Source organism: Pleurodeles waltl, chromosome 8 (assembly GCF_031143425.1).
Source record: "Pleurodeles waltl isolate 20211129_DDA chromosome 8, aPleWal1.hap1.20221129, whole genome shotgun sequence".
Taxonomy (NCBI): domain Eukaryota; kingdom Metazoa; phylum Chordata; class Amphibia; order Caudata; family Salamandridae; genus Pleurodeles; species Pleurodeles waltl.
This window is the reverse complement of record NC_090447.1, coordinates 1,271,333,521-1,271,359,272: the sequence shown is the minus strand read 5'-3', so window position 1 is coordinate 1,271,359,272 and position 25,752 is coordinate 1,271,333,521. Positions and strand designations below refer to the sequence as shown.

The window sequence follows — 25,752 nt, the reverse complement described above, 5'->3', positions numbered from 1 at the left end:
CAGCAATCCTACTCACCTGTGATCTAGGTTGAAACATGATAGCCAAAACCATCAGGATTAATGAGCATGCTGCCAGTCATATTATGGAGACAAAAGCCTGGCTGGTTTCAGTAATTCAGCTTCTGTGCTTTGTTTTTTCATATATATATATATATATATATATATATATATATATATATATATATATATATATATATATTGTTAGAAATTGGGTCTTTGGTTGGCAGTCAGGTTACCCCCTTTCCAAGCAAGGACCTCACTCTAATCAGGGCAAAGGAGAAACACACCCGGTTTACCACCTTTCACTCCCTTGGTAGCTTGGCACGAGCAGGAAGGATTAACCCAGAGCCAATGTGTAAAGTATTTGTACCAGGACACATAGTAATACAGTGAAAACACTACAAAATTACTCAACCCCATGTTAGAAAAATAGCCAATATTTATCTAAACAAAACAAGACCAAAACGACAAAATTCCAACATACAAAAGTCAAGATATGAATTTTTAAAAGATTACACTTCAATTTAGCACTTAGAAACACAACTGCTTCTATTAGGTGATATTGTGGTGGCGTGACGGAGTTGTTCCCAAAATCTGGCACTAATGGCGACGGTCACAGAGGCACACGGACCCTCAGGTTCAGTACCTTGTGAAAATGAGGAGACAAGCCAGTGCAAGGAGTCGGGTATGGCGGCGTTGCTGGATCCAATGCAGCATCAGTTCCGGTGGTGCAGGGCGAAGCAGCAGAAGAGTCACAAAGAAGCATTGGGTCCTTCCTGCGGAACGGGGGAGGTGAGGCAGCGGCGGTGCAAATCCTGGATCCAATCACATCCAGCGGGGTCGATATCCGGCGATCGCAGCTTGGTGCAGCAAAGTTGGGTGTCACAGACGTCCGTGACACGGCACTTCGGGACTTACAGAAACACAGACTTCGGGGGGCTGCTGCGGCACCAGGCCTGCGGGGTCGTCGCACTCCAGCGAGGACCACAGCTTCAGGTGTAGGTGGCATTGTGGAATTTGGCAGCTGCGTTGGTCTAGGGACATTCGAAGTCGGTACACTTGGGGCCTGATTTATGAAACGTTTACACCCCTTTTGCGTCATTTATTGATGCAAAAGCAGCACAAACTTACAAAATACAATTATATAAATCAGGCCCTTGGTTTTTCTTGGTTTTCCACCAGCTTCTCCTTTCAAGGGCCAAGGGACTGGATTAGGCACCACTTGGCAGGGCAGGAGTCTCAGCAGAGAGTCCAAGTGCTGGCAGAGGAAGTCTTTGATAGCCCTGATACTTCCGAACAGGGGACAAGCTCAGTCGAAGCCCCTGGAGAGTCTTCTCAAACAGGAATATATCACAAAGTCCAGTCTTTTTCCCCTTTCAGAGTCAGGAGCAGCAACTGCAGGATAGCGCAACAAAGCACAGTAACAGGCAGGGGCAGCACTTCTCCTCAGCTCTTCAGCTCTTCAGCTCTTCTCCTTGGCAGAGGTTCCTCTTAGTTCCAGGAGCAAACCTTGAAGAAATCTAAAGTCTGGGGTTTTGGGTCTAATACTTATACCACTTTCTGCATTTGACGTTGCCAAACGTTAAAGGAAAGTCTCCATTGTTCACAAGATCCTACCTTGCCCAGGACAGGCTCCAGACACACCAGGGGGTTGGAGACTGTATTGTGTGAGAGCAGGCACAGCCCATGCAGGTGTAAGTGACCACTCCTCCCTCCACTCTAGCCCAGATGGCTCATCAGGATATGCAGTCTACACACTCTCTCCCCTTGTGTCACAGTCTAGAGGAGATTCACAAACAGCCTAACTGTCAGTATGATCCAGACAGGGAATCCACAAACAGGCAGAGTCACAGAATGGTTTAAGCAAGAAAACGCCTACTTTCTAAAAGTGTCATTTTCAAACTAACAATCTAAAAAAAAGAAAGATGTATTTTTAAATTGTGAGTTCAGAGACCCCATACTCCAAATCTCTTTCTGCTCTCAAAGGGAAACTACACCTTAAGGAAATTTAAAGGCAGCCCTTGTGTTAACCTAGGAGAGAGATAGGCCATGTTAAACCAATCAATACATGTCCCAACTTTAACATACACTGCACCCTGCCCATGGGACTACCTAGGGCCTACCTTAGGGGTGCCTTACATGTATAAAAAGGGAAGATTCAGGCCTGGCAAGTGAGCACACTAGCCAAGTGGAATTGGCAGTTTATAAATACACACAAAGACACTGCAGTGGCAGGTCTGAGCCATGTTTACAGGGCTACTCAGGTAAGTGGCACAATCAGTGCTACAGGCCCACTGGTAGCATTTGATTTACAGGCCCTGTGCACTTCTAGTGCACTGTGCTAGGGACTTACTAGTAAATCAAATATGCCAATCATGGAAAAGCCAATTCACACATTAAATTTCACATAGGGAGCACTTGCACTTTAGCACTGGTCAGCAGTGGTAAGATGCCCAGAGTAACAAAAACAGTAAAAACAGAGTCCAGCACACAGCAACAACCTGGGAAGTAGAGGCAAAACGTTAGGGGAGACCATGCCAAGGATGCCAGGTCTAACATGTGTCCCCCACAGCTGAAAGTGGGGAGAACTACCCAACCTCATGGGAGTTTTCTTCGCTAAGGTGGAATAATCTGGACAGACCATAAGCGTTGGCGTGTTTTGTTCCAGGGCGGTGCTCCACCATAAAGTCCATCCCCTGTAGGGAAATGGACCACCTCAACACTTTTGGATTCTCACCCCTCATCAGCATTAGCCTTCTGAGAGGCCTGTGGTCGGTCTGAACCTGGAAGTGAGTCCCAAACATGTAGGGTCTGAGCTTCTGCAGCATCCAGACCACAGCAGTGCAGTGCACAAAAAACTGTCTGGCAGGACTCAGTCCAGATCACTTTCTCTGGTTGCTTCTTGGAAGTTAACTGTGTTAAGGGAGCAACAATGGAGCCATAGCCGTTAACAAGCCTCCTATAGTAACATGTGAGGCCTAAAAAGGCTCTCACCTCAGACTGTGTCTTGGGAGGCTCCTAAGCTAGAATGTGTCAATCTTGGGTTGTAGGTGTGGCACCTGGCTACTCCCTGTCTTGTGTCCCAAGTACACTACAGAGCCCTGCCCTATTTGGCACTTCCTAGCCTTAATCGTGAGGCCTCCCTTCTGCAGGGACTCTAACACTTTGCAGAGGTGCTACAAGTGTTCCTCCCAAGTGGAGATGAACACAGCAATGTAGTCACGGTAGGCTGCACTGAAATCATCCAATCCAGCCAACACCTGGTTAACCAGAATTTGAAAGTCAGCAGGAGCATTCGTCATCCCAAAGAGCATCACCCTAAAGTGGTAGTGTCCATCTGGGGTAGAAAATGCCAACCTCTCCTTAGCCCCCTCAGTCAGAGTAATCTGCCAATACCCAGACATTAAGTCAAACCTGCTGAGATGTTTGGCAGCAGCCAACCGATCAAGGAGCTATTCAGCTTGGGAGATGGTGTGTGCGTCAGTCTTAGTGACCGCATTGAGTCCCCAGAGGTCCACACAGAACTGGAGTTCTGGAGTGGCACCAGAAGCAGCAGCTTTTGGGACCAAGACCACAGGACTGGCCCAAGGGCTACTGGAGAACTCAAAATCCCAAGAGCTAACATTTTGGCTACTTCATCCTTAATGCTGGCCCTAACCTTGTCAGTCACTCTGTAAACTTTATGTTTCACAGGAAGATTGTCCCCAGTGTTCATATCATGTGTACACAACTGAGTGACTCCTGGGATCAAGGAAAAGAGCGAGGCAAACTGTTCCAACACCTGGCGACAGTCTCTCTGTTGTTCTAGAGTCAGTGCAGGGGAGAGGTTCGCACCCTCCATTGAAACATATTTCTCTTTGGCAGACAGGAGGTCAGGTATTCACATACCAAGTTATACACCCATAAAGCCACTCAGGTACACAGCCACCTACACAGCTGATACAATCTTCCCATATTCTTGTATACAGTCACTGACTCAGCCACTCATACACCCATACACACACTTACACACCACATTAATCAGGAATACAGCAACACAGGCACCCAGTCATACACACATACAGCCACCCAGACAATGAGTCATTTACCCATACAACTGTTAGAACACCCACTCACTCACATGTACAACAAATAACACAACCAATCACTCACCAACACAGTTACTCAGACACCCACTCATTTATTTATATAGAAACTAACACATATACTCACTCTCCTATACAGTTAACGATACAAGTACAATCTCATCCATACATTCACTTACATACTCACACATGCATACAGTCACTGACACACCCACTAAGTCACCCACACAGATACTGACACATCCTTTCACTCACTCAAAGAGCCACTCACACAGCCAATCACTCAGCTATATAAGCACTCAGTCAGTCACTTACCACTATAGCTACTGAGAAAACCACTCACTTACACATCCACTTATTTACTCACACAGCTACGCAGGAGCCCACTCCCTCAGAAAAACATCTACAAATACAATTAGTCACCCAACTGTACTTGCATTCACACAACCACTCAGATACAAATGCAGGCATACACATATCCACCCAGATGGCGTACATTACAAATACTATTACTGATCAGTAGCTCTGTATGACTACTAATTTAACTTATGCAGTACTCTTGCATCTACCTTTGACACTTGTAAGCATTTTTTACACACTTACACAGACTAAATGATGTCATTAGTGATGTCATTTTAGATGTCATCAGTGATGTCACTGACCTTGTCATGTGTTTAGATGTGTACTGTAGGCATACCCCTGTGTCTGGATATGTTAGTGTAAATATTACGGTGTGCCTGAGTGTCTCAGTTTATGCATCAGCGTCTGTCTGGGTGTGTGATTGTATCCATCGGTGTTTGCTTGGGAGTGTCAGTGTATGCATCAGTATGTGACTGGGTGTGTCAGTGTATACATCAGTGTGTGCCTGGGTGTGTCAGGGTATGTATTAGTGTGTGCCTGGGTGTGTCTGTGTATACATCACTGTGTGCCTGGGTGTGTCAGTGCATGCATCAACGTGTGCCTGGGTGTGTCAGTGTTTGCATCAATATGCCTGGGTGTGTCATTGTGTACATCAGTGTATGTCTGGGTGTGTCATTGTGTGCATCTGTGTGTGCCTGGGTGTGTCAGTGTATGTATTAGTGTGTGTCTGGGAGTGTCACTGTATGCATAAGTGTGTGCCTGGGTATGTCAGTGTATGTATCAGTGGGGGCCTGGGTGTGTCAGAGTATACATCTGTGTGTGCTTGGGTTTGCGTGTGTGTGCATCAGTGTGTGCTTGGATGCATCTGTGTACACATCTGTATCTGCCTGGGTATGTCTGTGTGTGAATCAGTGTGTCCCTGGGTGTGTTAATGTATACATCAGTGTGTGTCTGAGAGTGTCAGTGTATGCACTAGTGTGTGCCTGGGTATGTCAGTGTATACATCAGTGTGTGCCTGGGTGTGTCAATGTGTGCACAAGTGTGTGCCTGGGTGTGTCAGCGTATGCATCGGTGCGTGCCTGGGTGTGTCAGTGTGTGCATTAGTGTGTGTCTGGGTGTGTCAGTTTATCCATCAGTGTCTGCCTGGGTGTGTCAGTGTGTGCATCAGTGTATGCCTGGGTGTCTCTGTATTTGAATCAGTAAGTACCTAGGTGTTTCAGTGCGTGTATCACTGTGTGTTTGGGTGAGTCTGTGTATGCATCAGTGTGTGCCTGGGTGTGTCAGTGTGTGCATCAGTGTGTACCTGTTTGTGCCGGTGTATACATCACTGTGTGCTTGGGTGTGTCAGTGTGTGCTTGGATGCATCTGTGTACACATCTGTATCTGCCTGGGTGTGTCTGTGTGTGAATCAGTGTGTCCCTGGGTGTGTTAATGTATACATCAGTGTGTGTCTGAGAGTGTCAGTGTATGCACTAGTGTGTGCCTGGGTATGTCAGTGTATACATCAGTGTGTGCCTGGGTGTGTCAATGTGTGCACAAGTGTGTGCCTGGGTGTGTCAGCGTATGCATCGGTGCGTGCCTGGGTGTGTCAGTGTGTGCATTAGTGTGTGTCTGGGTGTGTCAGTTTATCCATCAGTGTCTGCCTGGGTGTGTCAGTGTGTGCATCAGTGTATGCCTGGGTGTCTCTGTATTTGAATCAGTAAGTACCTAGGTGTTTCAGTGCGTGTATCACTGTGTGTTTGGGTGAGTCTGTGTATGCATCAGTGTGTGCCTGGGTGTGTCAGTGTGTGCATCAGTGTGTACCTGTTTGTGCCGGTGTATACATCACTGTGTGCTTGGGTGTGTCAGTGTGTGCCAGGGTGTGCCAGTGTATGTATCATTGTGTGCCTATGTGTCTCTGACAAACCCAGGAACACAATGATGCATACATTGACAAACCCAGGCACACAATGATACATACACTGGCACACCCTGGCACATACTGACACACCCAGCCACACACTGATGCATACACTGACAAACCCAGGAACACAATGATGCATACATTGACAAACCCAGGTACACAGTGATGCATACACAGTGTATGCATCAGTGTGTGGCTGGGTGTGTCAGTCTATGTATCAGTGTGTGCTTGGGTATCTCAGTGTGTGAATGAGTGTGTGCCTGGGTGTGTTAGTCTATGCATTAGTGTGCATCTGGGTGTGTTAGTGTATGCATGAGTGTGTCTCTGGGTGTGTTAGTGAATGCATATGTGTATGCCAGGGTCTGTTTTCATTAGTGCATGTTGCTGTTTTAGTGTACATAAGTACGTGTATAAAGTATATGTATGGATGGTGTATGAATGAAGAAAGATGTAATTAGTTACCTACATTACTGCAAAGAAGACATCCTTTAATCTGTGTAGAAATAGAGAAAAAATTAACTGCAGTTAAAGTTTATACTATAAATATCTCTATTAAAGGTTCATCATCTGTAGTAAAAAAGCTATTGTTTGTAATAAAATACAAGAAATTTACATCATTGTATAGCAATTACACATATTATTTTATGATCTTGTATTCCCTTCCTTCAGTGTTTTCAGCTTCGATAGTGTTACACTATAAATGAAGTGTGTATAGATACTCATCACTGAACAGTGGGGGGGAAAACATTCACATGGACTGTAAAAAGAAGCCCATAAGTAAATAGCACGTTATTTCAAATTAAAATTACTGTGAATAACACTCACTATAAATATTTACCTGTTTTACCATACTTGTTGAATAATATAATGTACATTACAGCTTTATAATGAACTTGATGTGTATGAATGACAGTGGCAGGTGGAAAGGTATTTAAATACATTACCTTGGTAAACCACACAAAGTCATAAAACTGGTAATCCATTAAACAGGAGTAGAGTATATCTGTGGTGTAATTTTTTTCATATTTTTCCAGCCGCTCTTCAGGCATAGGTTTAGCAGTATTTATTTTTCTCTTCAGAATATCTTTGTCATGGTTTGTAGTTTGTGATTTGTGTTTCCAATTTAGTGCTATCTCTGTTTTCTTGCAAGAGTAAGAACATTTTCATTATAAAGACATCACCCTTGGTTGGCCGTGTGATGTCTTCACTTGTGGTTGTAGAAGCCCCAGAAGTGCACTATTCCATATTATCCGTAGTAATCCTCTTTAGAATTTCAGTTCAAGAAAGAGAAGGTAAGAATTTTGCAGTTTATAGGGTAATCTCTGCTTGAATGTAAGGTTGCTATCATTATACTCTGTCCATCCAGTTGTATTTTTTAAGTAGATGGTGTAGTGTCCAGATCTAACATTTTCTTCTTCATGAAAATATATGGCTATCTAGGTATATGTTTTACCAGAAATAGAGATTTGAGCAGCTTTACAATTTGTAATTTGAATTTCCAATTTAGTTCTATCTGTATTACATTGGTGTAGCATTAAGATGATATACTTGCCAGTTCTTCGTATGTTCAAAGGTGATAGAAGATCTGAGTTATATTTTGTGCAGCTACTATTCTGAGGTGCATCTTTAAACAATTTCTCAAAACTGACAGTTTTCCAGTCTGGTAGAGTTAAGTAGATAAATGGTTCTGAATCTATTTCTATTTTTGAAGAAAAAGAACAATTTTCACAATCATGCGGCCACGAGTAACTTCGTCCAAATTGCTAATCAATAGGTGCCATCTCTTCTTCTAAGATATCAAGTAGCGCCATAAAAAATTCTTGTGCATTTTCTTGAGTGTTTGGAGTGAAGTGTACAGATCCAGTACATAGATCTGCAAGATCTCCAATTCAAGATGCAGAAAATGTTTTTGTTCCATCACTGCACAAGCGTTCTAACAAGCTAAAGAGTGTAAATCCTTTTTCTGTTTAATTGCATGAACCAGAGGAGGTAAAGAGAATAGTGCATTGAGAACTACATAGCATAGCAGTTGACTCCGGATAGCTTTGAGAACTAGATACCCACAGCTTCACCACTATCTTTAGTATTTTTTCACCAATACTTGTTTCTTCAATTTTTTCTTCTTTTTCTGAGCAACATCGCTGATCCTTTAAAATTTTTCCTTTTTGTAAGATTCTAGACTTTTCGTAAACTGGCTACTATCCAAAATAAGGAGCATGCAGGCTTCTCAAACGATTATGCTTTATCACACAACTCGATCAGCATTTACTTTATTGCCATCAAACCCTATAAGATATAAACCGGACAAAGTTTTAACATGTGATATTGCTACATAAGACATACATTCCTTCAATACGGTGCTACCAATGTTAATCAATGCTGCATCTGCACTTAAACCTTCAGACTTATGTATTGTTACAGCATACACTAGAGACATTGGAAACTGCTTTCTGCGAACATACAAGTCTTTTACAAGCAAGAAACCTGCAACAGATCTTGCAATCTGTTTTACACCTTTAAGTTCATCAAATTTAATTGCTAGGTATTCAACCTCATTTCTGTTTGGATACAAAATGAAATCAATTGTTTTAACCATGGCTCCATTAACTAATCCTTCCTCAACATTTAAATTATGCTGCAAAATCACTCTACAGTTCTTACAAATACGTAAACACTTTTCTGATCCCGTACTTTTGGAAACAGACTTCTCCAAAGAATTCAGTTTTGATTGTAGTTTTTCAGTCAACAGTATTGTCTCTCCTTCCATTTTATCAATTGATGTCAGTTCCAATATTTGTTCTTTCGCTTGGTGTAGCAATAGCTCATTGAAAGAGGTATATTCTTGAAGAGTTTGCATTAGACACACAATGGAATTTTGTTGTAGAATTAATTCGAACATTAGCTGTGCAGCAGATTTTTGGGAAGGAAATATTTTCTTTAGAAGTTGAGTTTGCAAGCAACGTTTTCCTTCTTTTGACAGTATTCCTACTCTAATATCCTTCAGAATACTTCCATATTGCATATCAGACGCTTGACGCATGTTTCTAATTAGTTCTTTGTAATGGAAATTCAAACAAATGTTTACATTTCCAATGCTTCCTAAAGAATTATGAGTTTCATCATGTAAGAGTGTCTTAAACACAGGCTGTCCTTTCACCGGGGTAAGTTGTAATAAATCACCAAAAACAATTACATGCTTTCCTCCAAAAAGAACATCATACTCTGTCTTCAACATCTGTTGCATTCTCAAATTTACAAAGGTGAACATTAAGTTTGAGACTATGTTCACCTCCTCGATGATTAAAAGTTTTAATTTCTTCAACACTCTTGAACGTTTGTGACAAGCTTCACCAAATAACTTTTGGTATTCCAGTTTATTGTTGAGTTCAACAGGTAGCATAAGTAGACGATGCAATGTAATTCCTTCGATGTTGTGTGCAGCTGATCCAGTAGGGGCTGTTACGACACATGACAAAATGGAGTCTGTAGTCCTCTTTAGATAAGGGGTTAGAACTTGGATTAAAAAGCTTTTTCCAGTGCCTGCTTGCAGCTGACATACAAAAGAAATAGCTTAAAACTTGAACATTTACACTGTTTGTTTTTGTGGCAGAATCAATGCTTTGTTTTTTACTTGGCTTCCATATATATTTCTTTCTACTTATCATTCAGTGGTTCTACTAACTCTTCCAAGTCAGCATTTTATTCTATTGCTTGTTACACTGGTGCCTCCAGCTCATCCATTGCTATGGCGGCTTCATTTTTGATTATTGGCTGTCCAAGAAGATCTTGATTGAGAAGTCTGAAACTCTGGCTGCTTTGTGAACTATCCTTTGCTATCTCAGTAGCAATTGTTTTCTCTTGTTCAATTTCAGCATTTAACATTTTGGGGTAGTTGAGAAATATTGGACACTCAATGCTGTTTTTTACAGCATTGAAAGAGTCTTCGTAGCAGTCATATTGTCCAAGTAACTCTGTTTCAGAATGCCAAGGTTTGAAGAGCTGCAGAAGTGGTAAGTAGAATTTTTTTTTTCTCAGTAGTTTGACACGTACATTTTCTATGGTTTATTAGGTTACCTTTTGCATGCCAAAACAAACAACCGTCGCAACCAACTACAGCATAGTTGCCTTCCTCAATGTTTTCTGACACATTGGCCCTCATTTCAACCTCAACGGTCTTTTCTCAAGACCGCCGAGGTTCCGCCGGGCCGAAGACTGCCAGTGTTGGCGGTCTTCCACCAACCATATTAGGACTGCTGGCAACCCTCTGCCCTTTTTTGGACAGAGAGCCGCCAGCAGCCATACTGGCGGTCGGCGGTGAAGTGGAGGCTGCTCCACCGTCACCGACATGTCATCAGAACAACGCCCACCATAATACGACCCAGTATTCGGCGTGGCGGTGTTCTGGTGACAGAGTGCTGATGGCAGAGCAGCACCCATAGATCCCGTTCCCTCCCGGAGGATCAACGGAACAGGTAAGGTGATCGTCCGTTAGGGGAGAGGGGTGAGGGAGTGTTGTGTGGTGTGTGCGTGCATGGGGGGGTGTGTGTGAGTGTGTAGAGGGGAGGGGTTGTGTGAGTGCGTGCATGCATGCGGGGGTGTATTGTGTGTAAGGGAAATAAGACGTACATGTATGTGTGCATGTGTGCATGTATGTGCACGTGTATGTGTGTGAGTGGTGTGAGCATGCGTGTAGGGGGGTGTAGGTGTTTCAATGGGGGTGGGGGTGGGGGCGGTGAGGAGTTCCTGCTACCTTTGGGGGGTGGTAGGGGGTCGTGGGTGTTGGGGGAGGACTCGGGGGGGACTCGGGGGGAGGGAGACCCCAATCAGTGCCAGGGAACGAATTCCCTGGCACAGATAGTGCCTACCGCCATGGATTTCGTGGCAGTAGAAAACCCCACGAAATCCATGGCGGTATGCGGGGTCCTGATATCGCTGGCAGTCTAGTGACGGCCGCATGGCTGGAGACCATTGTCTCCAGCCTGGTGGTCATTACCGCCGTGGCGGATGGCGCGGGACATTGGTGGTTTGGATATGCCAAACCGTCAATGTCATAATGGGGCGGTAATGACCGCCGGCCTGTTTGCGGTCTTACCGCCCTTTTTCCACTGTCCGCCTGGGCTGTAATGAGGGCCATTGCTTCTGTATCTACAGTGTTGCAGAATGTCATGAAGACACATATGTTCGGAGTGTGGACTTCTTCTTGAATATAGATATCCAACTTTTTTTGTTTTTACAATATTTGTACTCTCCGGATCAAACTCTGCTAGCTACTGAATTTTTGGGAAGGACTTCAAGGGTTTATTTTTTGTTGTTTATGTGTTGGCAAGGACTAGGCTAACCCAAACAATTCTCCTAGACTTTGAGCATAAGTGCACTCAAAGGAACTTATCTCCATATGTGAAAGCTTTTTCAAGCTGAAACTGTATAATTTCTTGGACAGAGGTTTTTTCTGCAGAAATCTCCTCCCAATTTTCTTTCATCTCTGTTTTCTCTGGTTTTATGATATATCAAGTGACATAGCAAGCAACAGCAATGGAGTTGTCTGCAACAAACTGTATGTCTATATTTGCATTCCATAATTTGAGAATGACAGAATTATAATCATTAATGTATTTAGAGACCTCTAATTGTCTCAGATTATACTTTTTTTGGTGACTGCAGGCAAAAAGATTTTCACTCCTCCTCTGGAAATGATAGGCCTTGGAACTCTGAAACAACACCTTGTATAACATTTTCCTTTTCATCTGTTTATCGTTTGATTTACATCTCCTGTTTCTATTGGACACATTTCTTTCAGTTTTAATTTTGAGACATATGTTTTTCAGAGATGCATTAGTGTGTGTTCTTACCAGCTGTTCTTTGTTTCTTGTCCATATTCTCCACCCCGCCTTTCTTTTTACTGGCAAATAAAATACATTTAGCTCTACAGAAAATAGTAATAAATTACATAGTAGATCTAATTAGGTGTGTCAGTATATTCACTGCCAAGTACATGGGCTTCACTGATTGTCTAGCTGAGGGGTGACTCATTTGTACAAAAAGTAGAGTTTAAGGTTCAGGAAATTGCTTTTTAATACCACTCGAGCTAGCACTAAAAGTACACACTCGGGCTCTATAGTAGTAGACCCGAGCTGTGTTTAAAGGGCTACTTGTCTGGATGGGTGGGTAGATTGTGGCATCACTTGGCTACATGTTGTAGGTTGTACCAGTAACTCTATTAGTTCCACCCCAGATGTTTAAGTAAATATGGTGAATACAGGAGTATGTAACTGAGTGTGCAGCCATCTGCAATATTGCTGGAAACATAACTGCCATCTGGGCATATGCATGAATGCATAAGAGGCTCTCTCAGTGTCTCACTGGATATGTCAGTGGGTCTATTGTTGTATTAATATCTATATGAGATGCATTATTGGTTGGACACCGCATGTATAGGTGAGCATAGGAGTCTTCAAGTGCATGTTTAACTCAGTGAAACTTAGAAGGACATGTTTCATCTTTTAACTACAAAGCACCCTGCTCTATGGAAATACCTATAGCCCAGCTGAGTACTAAATTTTCAGTAGTAAAACAAAAGTTTAAGGATTGACAAGCAGCATTTTTAATGTCATGTCGAGCTGGCAGAAAACCTGCACATCCAGATCAGGTTCCTTAGTAATTGGCCTGAGCCATATTTAAAGGAGTACTTGTGTGCATGTGTGAGGAGACTGTGCCAGTATTTGGCTACATATCTGACTGAGTGTATCAGTACCTCTATGAGTATCCCACCAAATGTTTAAGTAAATATGGTGCATGTAATTCTGTGTGCAACTGACTCCAACACTACTGGAAATATAACTGAGGTCTGGGTGTATAGGTGACTTTGTACATGACTCTCTCAGTGTCTGACTGACTGTGTCAGTTACTCTATACTTTTGGCAATAGGTATATAAGTTGCAGTTTTGTTGGGACTCTGCATATATAAAAGTGAGCATAGGAGTCTGCAAGTGCACATCTAACTCAATAAAACTTAAAAGGATGTTTCATGTTTTAACCTGAAAGAAACCTGCTCTCCAATCTATCTACAGCATAGCTGAGTGCTCAGTTTTGTGTTGTAAAAGAACCGTTTAAGGAGTGTGAAGCAGCTTTTCTAATAGCAACTCAAGCTGACAGTAAAACAGCATACCCAGGTTGTGCAGTAGAAGGCCTGAGCCATATTTAAAGGACTATTTGTGTGTTTGCATGAGTAGGTTGTGTCAGTATTTGGCTACATATATGACTGACCGTATCAGTACCTCTATGAGTGTGCTACCAGTTGTTTAAGTAAATATGGTGAGTACAGAGGTAGTTAACTGTATGCAACTGACTCCAATACTGTTGTAAACATAACTGCTATCTGGGTGTATGCATGAGAGTATAAGCAGCCCTCTAAGTGCCTATTTGGTTGAGTCAGTGGCTCTCTCCTTCTATTAATAGGAATGTGAGTTGCAGTACGCATGTCAGAGTCCATATATATGTAGACATAAGGCTCTGCAAGGTCACATGTACTTCAGTTAAACTGAGAAGATCATGTTTCACCTCTTAAGAACAAAGTGCCCTGCTCTATGGCCTACCTATAACCTACCGAAGGGTTAAGTCTTGTGTGTTTAAAGGGAACTGTAATCTTCCTTGGTTGATTATTCTATATTTCCTTATTGTTATCACATATCTATTAAGTATATTTATTTATAGTTGGTATGAACATGCTACGCACTCTCATTCATCTAATATACAATTATCCCTGTAGTAACCCATTTTAAATTAAAATACATCATACTACACATACCCGTTAAGTGTATTTGTTTGTCTATATATTTGTTTCGGTATCAGTTAGAATGTCTTCTCACTGAAAATGCGCAAAAACAAGCAGTTAAACCACTCTCTTGCAAGGCAACCATTAATTGCAACCTTTTCAACTTTGCTTTTTAGGTTACTCAATCACAAAGCGAATCAGAATTTCTCTTTCATATTTAACTTTTGCTATACATTTTCTGGCTGGATCTGATACTTAACCCTTTCCAAAACTCCTCAAAAGATAGCACAATTTGAAACTGTATTTTGCTGAATCTGATGATCCACCACGGCATTCAGCCCAGCCCCCGTGTAATGCCGTGAATGAATCCTTGGACCCACGTGGAAGTACGAATTTCATTTTCTCAATATATTGTCAAATACTGACATATATGTTCCTCTTTCAATAAAATAATGTATTCACATTAAAACACAATTTAAACTTTTTTCAGTAGAACTGCAACTACAAAGTCACAGTCAAGTATTTTTTATTCCCTTCCTCCCATCCTCCTATAGCGCTGCTACTATGGTAACGTACTTTGCAACACTGTGTTGGAGCAGTAGGTCACAAGTTCATAACAGTTTTTGTAAGCAATATGCTCACTTGTAAAGGAAAAGTAGCAGGTGTGTTTGAATTTTTCAAATAATGTACATATCCCAAACAGAAACAGTTTTTCTACTTTCTCAAAACCCCATCCAACATCTATTTTCTTTTCTCAGAAAATCACTACCTACCTTTATGCATCAACATATTTAGAACAACCAATAAAAAGTGTCCTTTCAAATTCTAACTAGTAGCCTCCATTTGCGAACAACATTTTGTTTGAAAACTGCCTCATTTAACTGCAGCCTTGTCCTGAGTGGTACTCCAGCTTCCTAGACACAAAGGCTCTTTTCAGAGCCAACCCTTTTTATGATATATATATATATTTTTATTTCTACTTTTTAAGTATCATTCAGATCCACGCATCTCAAAAATGACAAGTATTTTTATTTTTATTTTATGCCCACTATTAATGTTTTATGCCACATTTATTTCAAGCCACTGGGGTCGGGAAACTTCTACCCTTACCCTTTTATTTGCATTCCAGTGTACATTTTAGCCCCAGAACCGTTTTACAGATACAAAACAATTGGTGTGAAAGTGTGTGTCTGGATGAGAAAGTGTCTTTTTGGGTGTGAGAGTGGTTGTGAGAGTGTCTCTCTAGTTGTGAGAGTGGCCGTTAGAAGGTGTCTCTTGGTGTGGAAGGGGGTGCAATAGACTCTGTCTGAGAGTGTGAATGTTTGGGTTTGAGAGTGGGTGTGACTGTCTGTCTCAGTGGATGTGAGAGTGTCTGTCTAGATGTGAGGATGTTTGTGAGATAGTGTCTCTGGGTGTGTCAGGGGATGTGAGTGTGTCTGGCTGGGTTTGAGAGTGGATGTGAAAGTGTCTGTGTGGGTGGAGAGGGTGTGTCTGGGAGTGAGAGTTTCTGGGTGTGAGAGTGGGTGTAAGAGGGTCTGGCTGGGTGTGAAAGGGTGTGTCTGTGCATAAGACTGGTTGTAAGAGTGTCTCTTTAGGTGTGAGACTGTGTGTGAAGGTGTGACAGTGTCTCTGGGTGTGAGAGTGGGTTTTAGAGTATCTCTCTGGGTGTGAGAGTGGGTGTGAAAGCATCTGTCCAGATGTGAGAGTGGGTGTGAGAGCATCTGACTGGGTGTGAGCGTGGGCATGAGAGTGTCTGCCTGGGTGTGACAATGGGTGTGATAGTGTCTGTCTGGGTGTGAGAGTGGGTATGAGAGCATCAGGATAGGCATTAGAGTCTCTGTGTGGGTGTGAGAGGATGTCTGTGTGAAATTTGTTGTGAACGTGGGTGTGAGGGTGTCTCTTTGGGTGTGAGAGTCCGTGTGAGAGTGTCTGTCTGGGTGTGGGAGTATTTGTCTGCATCTATGAGTGGGTGAGAGAGTGTCTGCCTGGGTGTTAGAGTGGGTGTGAGACTGTCTGCCTGGATGTGAGAGATGACATGATAGTGTCTCTCTTGGTGTGATAGTGGGTGTGAGAGTGTCTCTCTGAGTGTCAGAGTGAGTTTGAGAGTGTCTGTCTAGGTGTGAGAGTGGATTTAACAGTGTCTGTCTAGGTCTAGGTGTGAGAGTGGGTGTGAGAGTGTCCTTCTGGGTGTGTGAGTGGGTGTGAGAGTGCCTGGGTGTGTGAGTGACTGTGAGAGTGTTTGTTTGTCTTACTGTTTCAGTGGGTGTGTGATTATATATATATATATATATTTTTTTTCTTTTTTTTTTCCACCAAAATAATCCGCTGATTTACACCACGGACCGCACTGAGCCCCAAGGATGGATCTTTGGATCTTGTAAAATGCCAGAATTTATTTTTAGACATTTTCCATTCATTACTAACTATGTGCCACATCTGTACCAATCCCAGGAGGTCAGGGAACCTCTACTCTGACCCCATTACAACTGACAACTACTATGGGATTAAATACATCAGGGCCCAACCAAGAGCGAGTGACTGAGAGAAGACATTACGAAGGGAGGAATCGAGGCTGATATTGATGCTGTAAACGAAGGGTCCCTATGGACTCAATTTGGATGCCTAATTGCAAGTCCATTTGTGAAAATTATTGTACTTTGATGCTTATTTGCACATTATTGCATATTTGCACTTGGAATGATACATAAGAAAGCATATTTGCATTCTGAATAGGGTTGGTATGAGCTACGAATATATCCATGATTGGGGTGGCTTCAAATGTAAAATATCAATTTGAGATATCAATCTTGTGGCCATACCTTATGATAATTTGACATCTTGAATTTGATGAACGTGGTTGATGCACATTGTTCTGCATTTGCACTTAGAACTTTGCACATTATTGCACATTTGCACTTAGAACTTTGCACACTATTGTGCATTTGCACTCAGAATGTTTACACATGCTAATATGCTTTTTCTTTTGTTTATTATCATTGTGAGCTATGATTCTACCCTTATTTGAGATGATTTGAATTGCAATATATTGACCTGATACATTAATTGTATAATACATATGGTGATGCCTTTACATTCTAGATCTTGAATTGATGTCTCTTTGCCCATCATTGCATATTTGTACTCCGAAGTTTCCCTGTGCACTTTAGATTTTATTTGGTGCTACCTTGAACATCATTGTGTATTTGCACTCAGAACTCTGTATATGGCAGTACAGTACTTTAGATCTTGTATGTATGCCTCTTTACTAATCATTGTGTATTTGTGTAGGTGCACTTTGTACTTGACGGTACGTGTTTTACCTTGGCCTTTAACAATGTGAGCCATGACCCCGTCTATGATTGAAATGATTTGGATTCTAACATAATTATAAGGCACATTAATTGTTTATATGACACTGTGATATTTTTGTTCTTTAAATTAATGTATCAATATATGTCATTTTGATATTGAATGTCCAGCATATGCTATTGAGGGGCCATTGAAACGAAGAAAGGATATTATTTTGTGTATAGGATCATTATGGGTAAATGAGTGAAATTCAATGAATGAGGCTTTTGAAAAAGAATAATGAGGAAAACAATTTTTGAAGAGCGATAGAATGGTATAGTGAAGTGATGTGTTGAGTACTATCTAAATTGAAGATAATATGGAGTAAAAATGGATGCCGTATTGTTCCATTACTTGTTAATAAGGTTACACCTCTAGTATTCAGATTGAAATGGAAAAAGGATCTTCTATTGATACAAAGTAGCCTAACATGAATGTGGATGAGGCCCAGTTGAAGGCACATAGCCAAAACGCGTAGGCCGTTTAGTTTTTGTCTGCAGTTTTTATAATTTGATATATATCCATTCTGAAGTTTTGGAGTCATTTAAGGCGAAAAAATATAAATATATAGGGACGCAGATCTTCCGCGTATCCATCCACGTTGGATCCACTGATCCGGGGGAAAAGCAATGCCTTGATTGGCTGGCCACAACCTGACAGAAAAATTGTGGCCCCTATTTTGTTTGTCGCATCACCTGGGGGGTAGGACCAAAACAGTGCAAAAACACATAAGGCATCAGGAAACAGGTATCCGGACCCCATAGGACACAACAAGGGTTTCCTTAGGGACCCCTCAAGGACAAAAAATTGCTCAATTGTTTTTTTTTTTCCGATCCTGGATTCCTCCGTGGGGTACAGCTCAGCCACCCTATAAAAAATCACAGTGGATCCACGAAACCAGAGAATAATAATAAATAAAAAAAACACTCATTGCATCAGTCCCATGCTGCACACGACCTAATGACCACATTGTATTGGTGACTACATTCATAAGAAATTACTTACATTGGAGAGCGAATGACAGAAGACAGAATGGGGTGTTGCGGCTTACTAAAAATCATTACACACCTATAATTGCAATCCCAGTGTAGCATTCTATTCTGCTGTGAGATTAAAGTACTTTCTTTTAACTACAAGATAAGCACTGGGCAGGACAATATGTTATGGTGTCTGTTGGTTGACTGTTGAGTTCTGAGTTCGTCACCGACACTACCTCACTGAGTAGCCTTTGACAGCTTTCACTACTCTGGGAGTCAAGTATGGAAGGAGTGTGCCAGTTAGCAGGGTCACAGTATGACAGACCACGTGACAACAGTAGGAAACTAACTATAACACTGACTAGTGCCCCATATGCCCAGTAGCCCCTTCATGACCCATGCTCCAATGCCATCCCTGAGCCCCCTTCAGCCCTTCCACCCCCAAATTGGTCCGGACAACTCTGCTTTTACTTGTCCACTCATCTAGTGTGTGAGGCGCCATACAAACCCCACAATATCAAACAATGCCAGAGTTCAGTTTTCTGAAAGTGCTACAATGATCTTTCTCGAGAGAGGCAGAAGCTTGAATGCCTACTAGCAGGATGCAACTGTGAATTGTGTGCGAGGAGGTCTGAGTATTGCTGCTCCTTTTGGGCCATCATGGAGTGTTCTTTGACAACTAAAAGAACTGAAAGGGAAAAAGGAACAGCACTACGTGTGTTACTCTGAGATAAGCATCCTACCTACTTAAGTGCTGATGTTTAGAAGTGGTTAACAGAGAACGAGAGACAGCTTAAAGGCTAAACAGGGCACATATCACAATGCTATAGCTTTAACTATCAGAGCTAGATTATAAACATGTTAGAGAGAGAGTCCGAAGAAGGCAGAAGACAGTTTGGCGTGCTGGAATCTACTACAGCTCGGTTTGTAGGTTTCCATTCTGACACCCTGACTGCTCCTTCCTTGACCATGGTTGCAGAACTGTGGTTGGCAGCTGTGAATGAGAAGTGTTGGTGCCTCTGCAGATGTGGCATAAATGAGTTAAATCTGACAGTTTTTAAGAAAACACAGAATGTATTGTTAATGTTCTCCCGTGAGCTACTGCTTCACACTCTCATAAATAGGATGTACAGCTCAAGAGCACTGGTTAAGCGTGCTTTCCTATTACAAATAGTACATCATTGGACGCTGCAAAATCTCAGGATTACTCCATGTCACCAGTAACACAATTTCCACCCAGTGCTAGGTTTGTATTTTACAGATCATTATTTTCATTTCTTTGGATCAAATGAAGTCAATTACGACTAAAACTCCCAAATTGCAGTCTGCTGTGAACCAAAAACCTAGGATTAGAACACAGTAGTCTTTGTGACATGGAGTGATTAGGAAACCTCGCCCAGAAACTAAAAACTGAGATTATGTTTCTTGTACCCTGCTGTGTCTTTTACAAGGTACGAATCCGAGACTTAAAAAAAAAAACAGAAATCTAATCCTAGTGAGGTTCTTGATACATTTGAAGTAGAGGAATTTATGATATTCAGAGCAATCCATGAATTCTTTGAAAGTTGTAGATTTCCGTGATTACTCCTTCTGTAGCATACTAATGGCTGTTTATAATCCAAAAAGCACCGGATCTGCACACAAGTGTAGTATACACGCGCATTTGTACCTGTCCATTTTTTCATTTGGAGAAACCTCGTCTCTTTCCCACTCGCCCATGAAAGCGTCATTGTTTCCTGTGTGTTTCCAGGTTCGAAAAAGCCATGTAAATATTCTGTGAAACTTCACAAAGAGTCCGATTCACAAAGAGATTTACAACTCGTAAAGTTACGGAATCCGCATGGCGCACTCCCTGCAGTGCTCCATGTGGAGTTTCCACCACAATTGTGGAGACTCTGGCAGGAGTCCGAAGACCTCATGCTCGTAACTTTAGGAGTTGTAGGTCCCTTTGTGAAAAGGGCCCAAAGCTTCGACTTTGTTGGTGTCAACTTTAATCAGGAATGGCGCACGAATTTGCAGCCCACCAGGTAAGGTAGCTGGACCGCTCCTATACATTAAAAAAGAGCATTGTTGGGAAATTAATTGACAACGCAAGGCTGCTACTTTACCATGTCTTATGAAAGCTTCGATCCCTCATTACAACACGATTTTCCTTCCCATTCTCCCCTGACACAATTATCATTACCATTCTCAACCTTAACTCCACCACCACCATTGCCACCAGCATCTACACCTACATCTTCAGCACTCCTATCACCATCACTACCACTGTGATCACCACCACTATCACCATTACCAGCTCCACTAGCACAATCACTATTACAACTAGCACTATTGCAACTACCTCCATCACTAGCATCACAATTATTTCCACCGCTATCAAAATCATCGCCATAAATATCACCCTCACAGTCACCATCACCAACCATATCACCATCACCGCTATCACAAATATAATCACTACTGCCAGTACTACCAGCACTAGTATGACCACCAATATCACAACTGCTACCAGCATTAACACTGCTACTACCAACACAACCACCACAACATTGTCATATACATATTATATATATACAAATAAATATGTTTGTGTGGTTGGTTAAATGAGGCTGCCGAAACAACTAAAACCTTTTTCTAGGCCCGATCTACTATATTGTCTAGGGAAATATTTTGTACCTGTAAGTAATTCTGTAAATTAGTTTGTGAGAGACAGAGTCAATCTCTGAGAGAGTAAGCTAGCTGGTCTGAGAGTGACACAACACGTAAGTGAGCGAGAGTAACCAATGGAGCAGAGTACAACAATGATGTTGAAGGTCCACTTCAACATATTAAACTAATAGTGAGGCATTTCACAAAGCAACCAGCATAATCGCAACTGGCAATGAGTCAGTGCAGAAACTACTGCTTAGCTCCCATGTTTAATGAAATTTAAAGACTGGTAACAAAAACATAATGTTTTCTGCAGTTAATGAAGTTTTCTCTTCTTCAGAAACCCAGATCTCATGTTACATGTAAGAGCATGTGTATGAGCCTCAGGACAGCATAATGCCCAGGTGGAATTCGAATTACACCAGCGTAATTCGTGTAATTTGATGAATTTTGTGTTCGCTAGTTACGCGAAATTAAGCCATGCGTAATTATGCCACCTTTCCTGGGAAAATTTTAGTGCAGGAGCATAGAAAGAATACGAACATCAAGAACGCAAGCTGCTGTTCACAAAACTTGTGTTTTTCACATTTTAAACCGAAATGTGCTCCTCCTGTAAAAATGGGAATTTTACACAGCCCTGGGCAGCATCCTTCATTTACATATCCATATTAAGTGCTAAGAATGATCCCACTGCATAATAGAAGATGCAGTGAACCCGTCAAAGCAGACCTGGCCAGGCATCCATTGTTTGTTAATAGAATGACTTTTGAATTAATTTTAATATTTAAATTTTGTTGTGCTTACCTTGCATCCAAACTAGACTCCAGCTTGTAGTGGGCTTGCGCACACACATGCTCCCGCTTCAGGGTTGTATTGTGTTGCTGGATGCTTTTCTTGGCTACTAACCCAGTGGCAGAGGGTCAGCCTGCTCTCCAGACACAAAGCCCAGCCCGCGAGAGACCACTATTAAAGTGTTGACTGTTTTAGCTTCTCTAAGGCTCTCAGTTCTGCATGTGGCTATTTTAAAGCAATACGTCATGCACCACAGAACCACTCACTGTGGCTAACCACTTCTTCATTCTCCTAAGTATCTCAGAGTGAAGTGTACTGAACGATAAGAAAACAGCTTTGAGATGGTACAGGTGTGGAGAGGTGAAACTAGTTGAGGTCAGTTGTGGAGGACAGGCATGTAGAATTTACAGGCATTGATAGAATTATTGTTAAAATGGGTACATTTCGGGGCCACACAGTCTGTAATTAAGTCTGAACTTGAAAATGATGGTACCTATTCGTGAAAGCATTTTCGAGTCCTAAAAGAAGTACTTTAATACTAATAGGTCACATACAGATGCAATTTACTAAATTTAGGATGGAGCGATTTCTGCCTGCACCTGCCCTATCTTTGATGTGAAGAGTTCTCCACCATAAATACAGAGAACTCCAAACACCTAGCTCCCCATGGAGGAAGTAAAACGAAGAGGGATAGGAAAATGGTAACATCATTACTAGGTGGGTGGAGTAAGGGAAACATCAAGCACCTGCAAATATGAAGACACACCCACAAACAAGCATTGGTAAATGCATTAGGGTTTGCCTATCTGATTAATAACAAGCCTTTTTTGTTGTAAGCTGTAGCTTGGTGAACAGTTATGCAATATAAGTTACTGAAACTATAAAGTGGTGAGTACAGGTGCATTTAAAGCACTGGCTACGTCTAGACCTATTCAAATATTTCACCTAAACTCACAAGGTATGCAGAGTTTTAAATTTAAATCCTAAGCGTTACATGTTTCTAGATTTGTTTAGATGTTTTACTGTCCTTCTATTATTTATCAAAACATGCCTATAATGTTGCAAATGCATTGCATTAATTACATTAAATTTAAAGTGCTGACACAACAGATCTCAGCTGCAGAGTCTCTCAGGGATCCTCCCTGAGACCAACGCTCTTCAACATCTACATGGCCCCTCTTGCAGCCATCGTCAGAGGCCACGGAATGAACATTGTGTCATATGCAGATGACACACAACTCATCATATCCCTCACTGAAAACCCGGACAAAGCTAAGAGGAACTTTCACACCAGAATGAAAGCTGTTGCCATCTGGATGACGGGCAGCTGCCTCAAGCTCAACTCAGACAAGAACGAGCTCACCATCTTCAGAAACTCCACTTCAGCCTGGGATGACTCCTGGTGGCCCACATGGCTCAGCGTTGCACCTACTCCAACTGACCACGCTCGCAACATGGGACTCACCTCGACTCCTCCCTAACAATGACATGACAGGTAAATGCAGTCACGTCTTCCTGCTGACACACCCTCCGCCAACTCCACAAAGTCTTCAAATGGATCTCAGACGACTGCCACAACATAGTCACTCACGCAGTAGTCACAAACAAGCTTGACTATGGCAACGCACTCTACGCCGGCACCACAACAAAGAACATCAGGAAACAACTCACCTAAAACACTGCTGCCAGACTCGTCCTGGACCTCCCCCACCAGGAACACATCTCCCAAAACCTGAGACTCCTCCATTAGCTCCCTGTGGAGAAGCAAATCAACTTCAAACTGTTAAGCTACACCTACAAGGCCCTTCACAACATCGGACCGGCCTACCTGAATCATCACATCTCTTTCCATAACCCTGATAGACCCCTCCGATCCACCCAGCAAGCACTAGCCACCACTCCACAAATCTGAAAAACCACTGATGGAGGAAGATCTTTCACCTAGCTTGCAGGCAATAGCTGGAACAACCAATCCACTCACCTCAGACAAAGCCCATCACTCACCATTTTCAGAAAGAACCTCAAGGCATGGCACTTCGAATGAGGCCCAGACCCACCACCAGTGCCTTGAGACCCTCACGGGTGCGTAGTTGCACTTTATAAAAACTGATTGATTGACACAATGCTCTAGTAAGGCACTAAATAATAGTAAGAACTTACTAAGTTGAACAACAACGAAAAAAGGAAACAAATTCAGAGAACTACAAGTCAGACAACCAAGAAGACCAATCGCTGTAAAGCTGTGCCAGGGAATCAATCTCATAAACGCACACCTAAGAAAATACTAACATGTTGCATTCATTATAAATAAGGATACTTACTAAAGAGTATAAGGCCCAAAGAATTGAGGGTCCAACAATCAAAGTGACTATCCAGCGTTGTAAATAAGCAAGAGTATCAGAGAAATGTGGGTCCAACAGTTAAGGGGACCGTTGAACTCTGGAGATAAGCAGAGGAAAAGGCAAAAGAGTCTAAAGCCTCCAGACAGAAGGAACAAACTCTCAAGTATCCTGTTCGAGCAATAGCAAAATGTAAGCACAACTCAGAGAGTCTTGAGTGTGCTTAAGAATACGGGAGCTAAACACGGCCCATAGTATGCAGCAAAGGGCAACATAAATTACTTAAAGCAAGTTCGAACTAAGCAAAGCACCACATCAATCACAAACATCAGGATGAAGGAAATGGAATCCAATCAGTCTATACAATTTTGAAAGAGGTGATGGACATGATTGGCGTGGTTAATTATCCAATCAGGCAATCCCCACATCATAGCTGTTATTTTGAGAATTTTAAAAATTAAAATAGCACTCTTTTGCTTGGTGGCGTTGAATGTGTTTACTAATGCAAATGAATGTCCTGGGTTGGAAAATTTGTGTAATTACAGACACTGTTGATGCACTGGTGTTTGATGGAGTAACGCGGGGTGACTCTCACTGATCAGATGTAATTCTTGTTATAGACAATGGTGGTCATTACAACCCTGGCGAACGGTGTAAAAGGTGCGGTTATACCGCAAACAGGCCGGCGGAAAAAAAAGGGAATTATGACCCTGGCGGAAACCGCCAACAAAGACAGCCACTTTAACACTCAGTCCACCACAGCGGTACAGACAAGCAGCGCGGCGGTTGCCGCCAACAGACAGGCGGAAGACAATGTACCGCCCACACCATTACAAGCCGCTAATCCGCCACCTTTTCCGGGGCGGATTCACTGCGGATAAAAACACGGCGGAAACAGCTTTTGCTATGGGAAAACGCTCACCTCAACACATCCCACGAGGAACGATGACTCCATTGACCCGGAACTCCAAATACTCCCTGCCCTTGTCTTTCTACTCGTTTACGACCAACAGCGACGTAGGCGCAGAAGATACCGGTGAGTACTGCATCTACGACACGGGGGAGGGAGGAGGCAAAAGTCAGGGGGACACCCACCAAACACCCCCACCCCCACCCTCACATATTACAACATACACACCAATGCAGTCAAAAATATCACATTAAGAACCCACAATCCCCCCGGAAGAATGCAAAGACAAAGCGAATTTCGGTCAAACATTGTAATGTGCCAATATACATGTCATACAAAAATATACAGATATATATCTCTAAATCACTCATAATTATATATACAATACAAGAAGTAGTGCAGATATGTACACAACAATGTCCGTGCACCAACAGTCCAAAAATGCATGGGCGAGGCCCACAATAGATACCTGGCCACAATCGGAGAGAACACTGCTGGGGCATCAGATAGAAACACTACAGGCACCTCAGGGGGAAGGGAAGGTGGCGCACCTCAGCCAGATGACTGCAAAGCCAGATCCACGACGGGGCTCCATGCCCATTGATGTATCCTGGG

At 42.4% G+C, this 25,752-nt stretch overlaps 1 protein-coding gene across 1 annotated transcript in view; it reads right to left on the bottom strand.

Moving 5' to 3' along the window:
- Positions 1-22,074, bottom strand: part of FLT3 (fms related receptor tyrosine kinase 3) — a 519,185-nt gene extending 497,111 nt beyond the window's left edge. Inside the window, exon 1 of the mRNA XM_069202208.1 lies at positions 21,901-22,074. Within this exon, the coding sequence (XP_069058309.1) occupies positions 21,901-21,949 (49 nt within the window). The 5' untranslated portion in view covers positions 21,950-22,074. The remainder of the gene's footprint in view (positions 1-21,900) is intronic.
- Between the last annotated feature and the right edge of the window lie 3,678 nt (positions 22,075-25,752).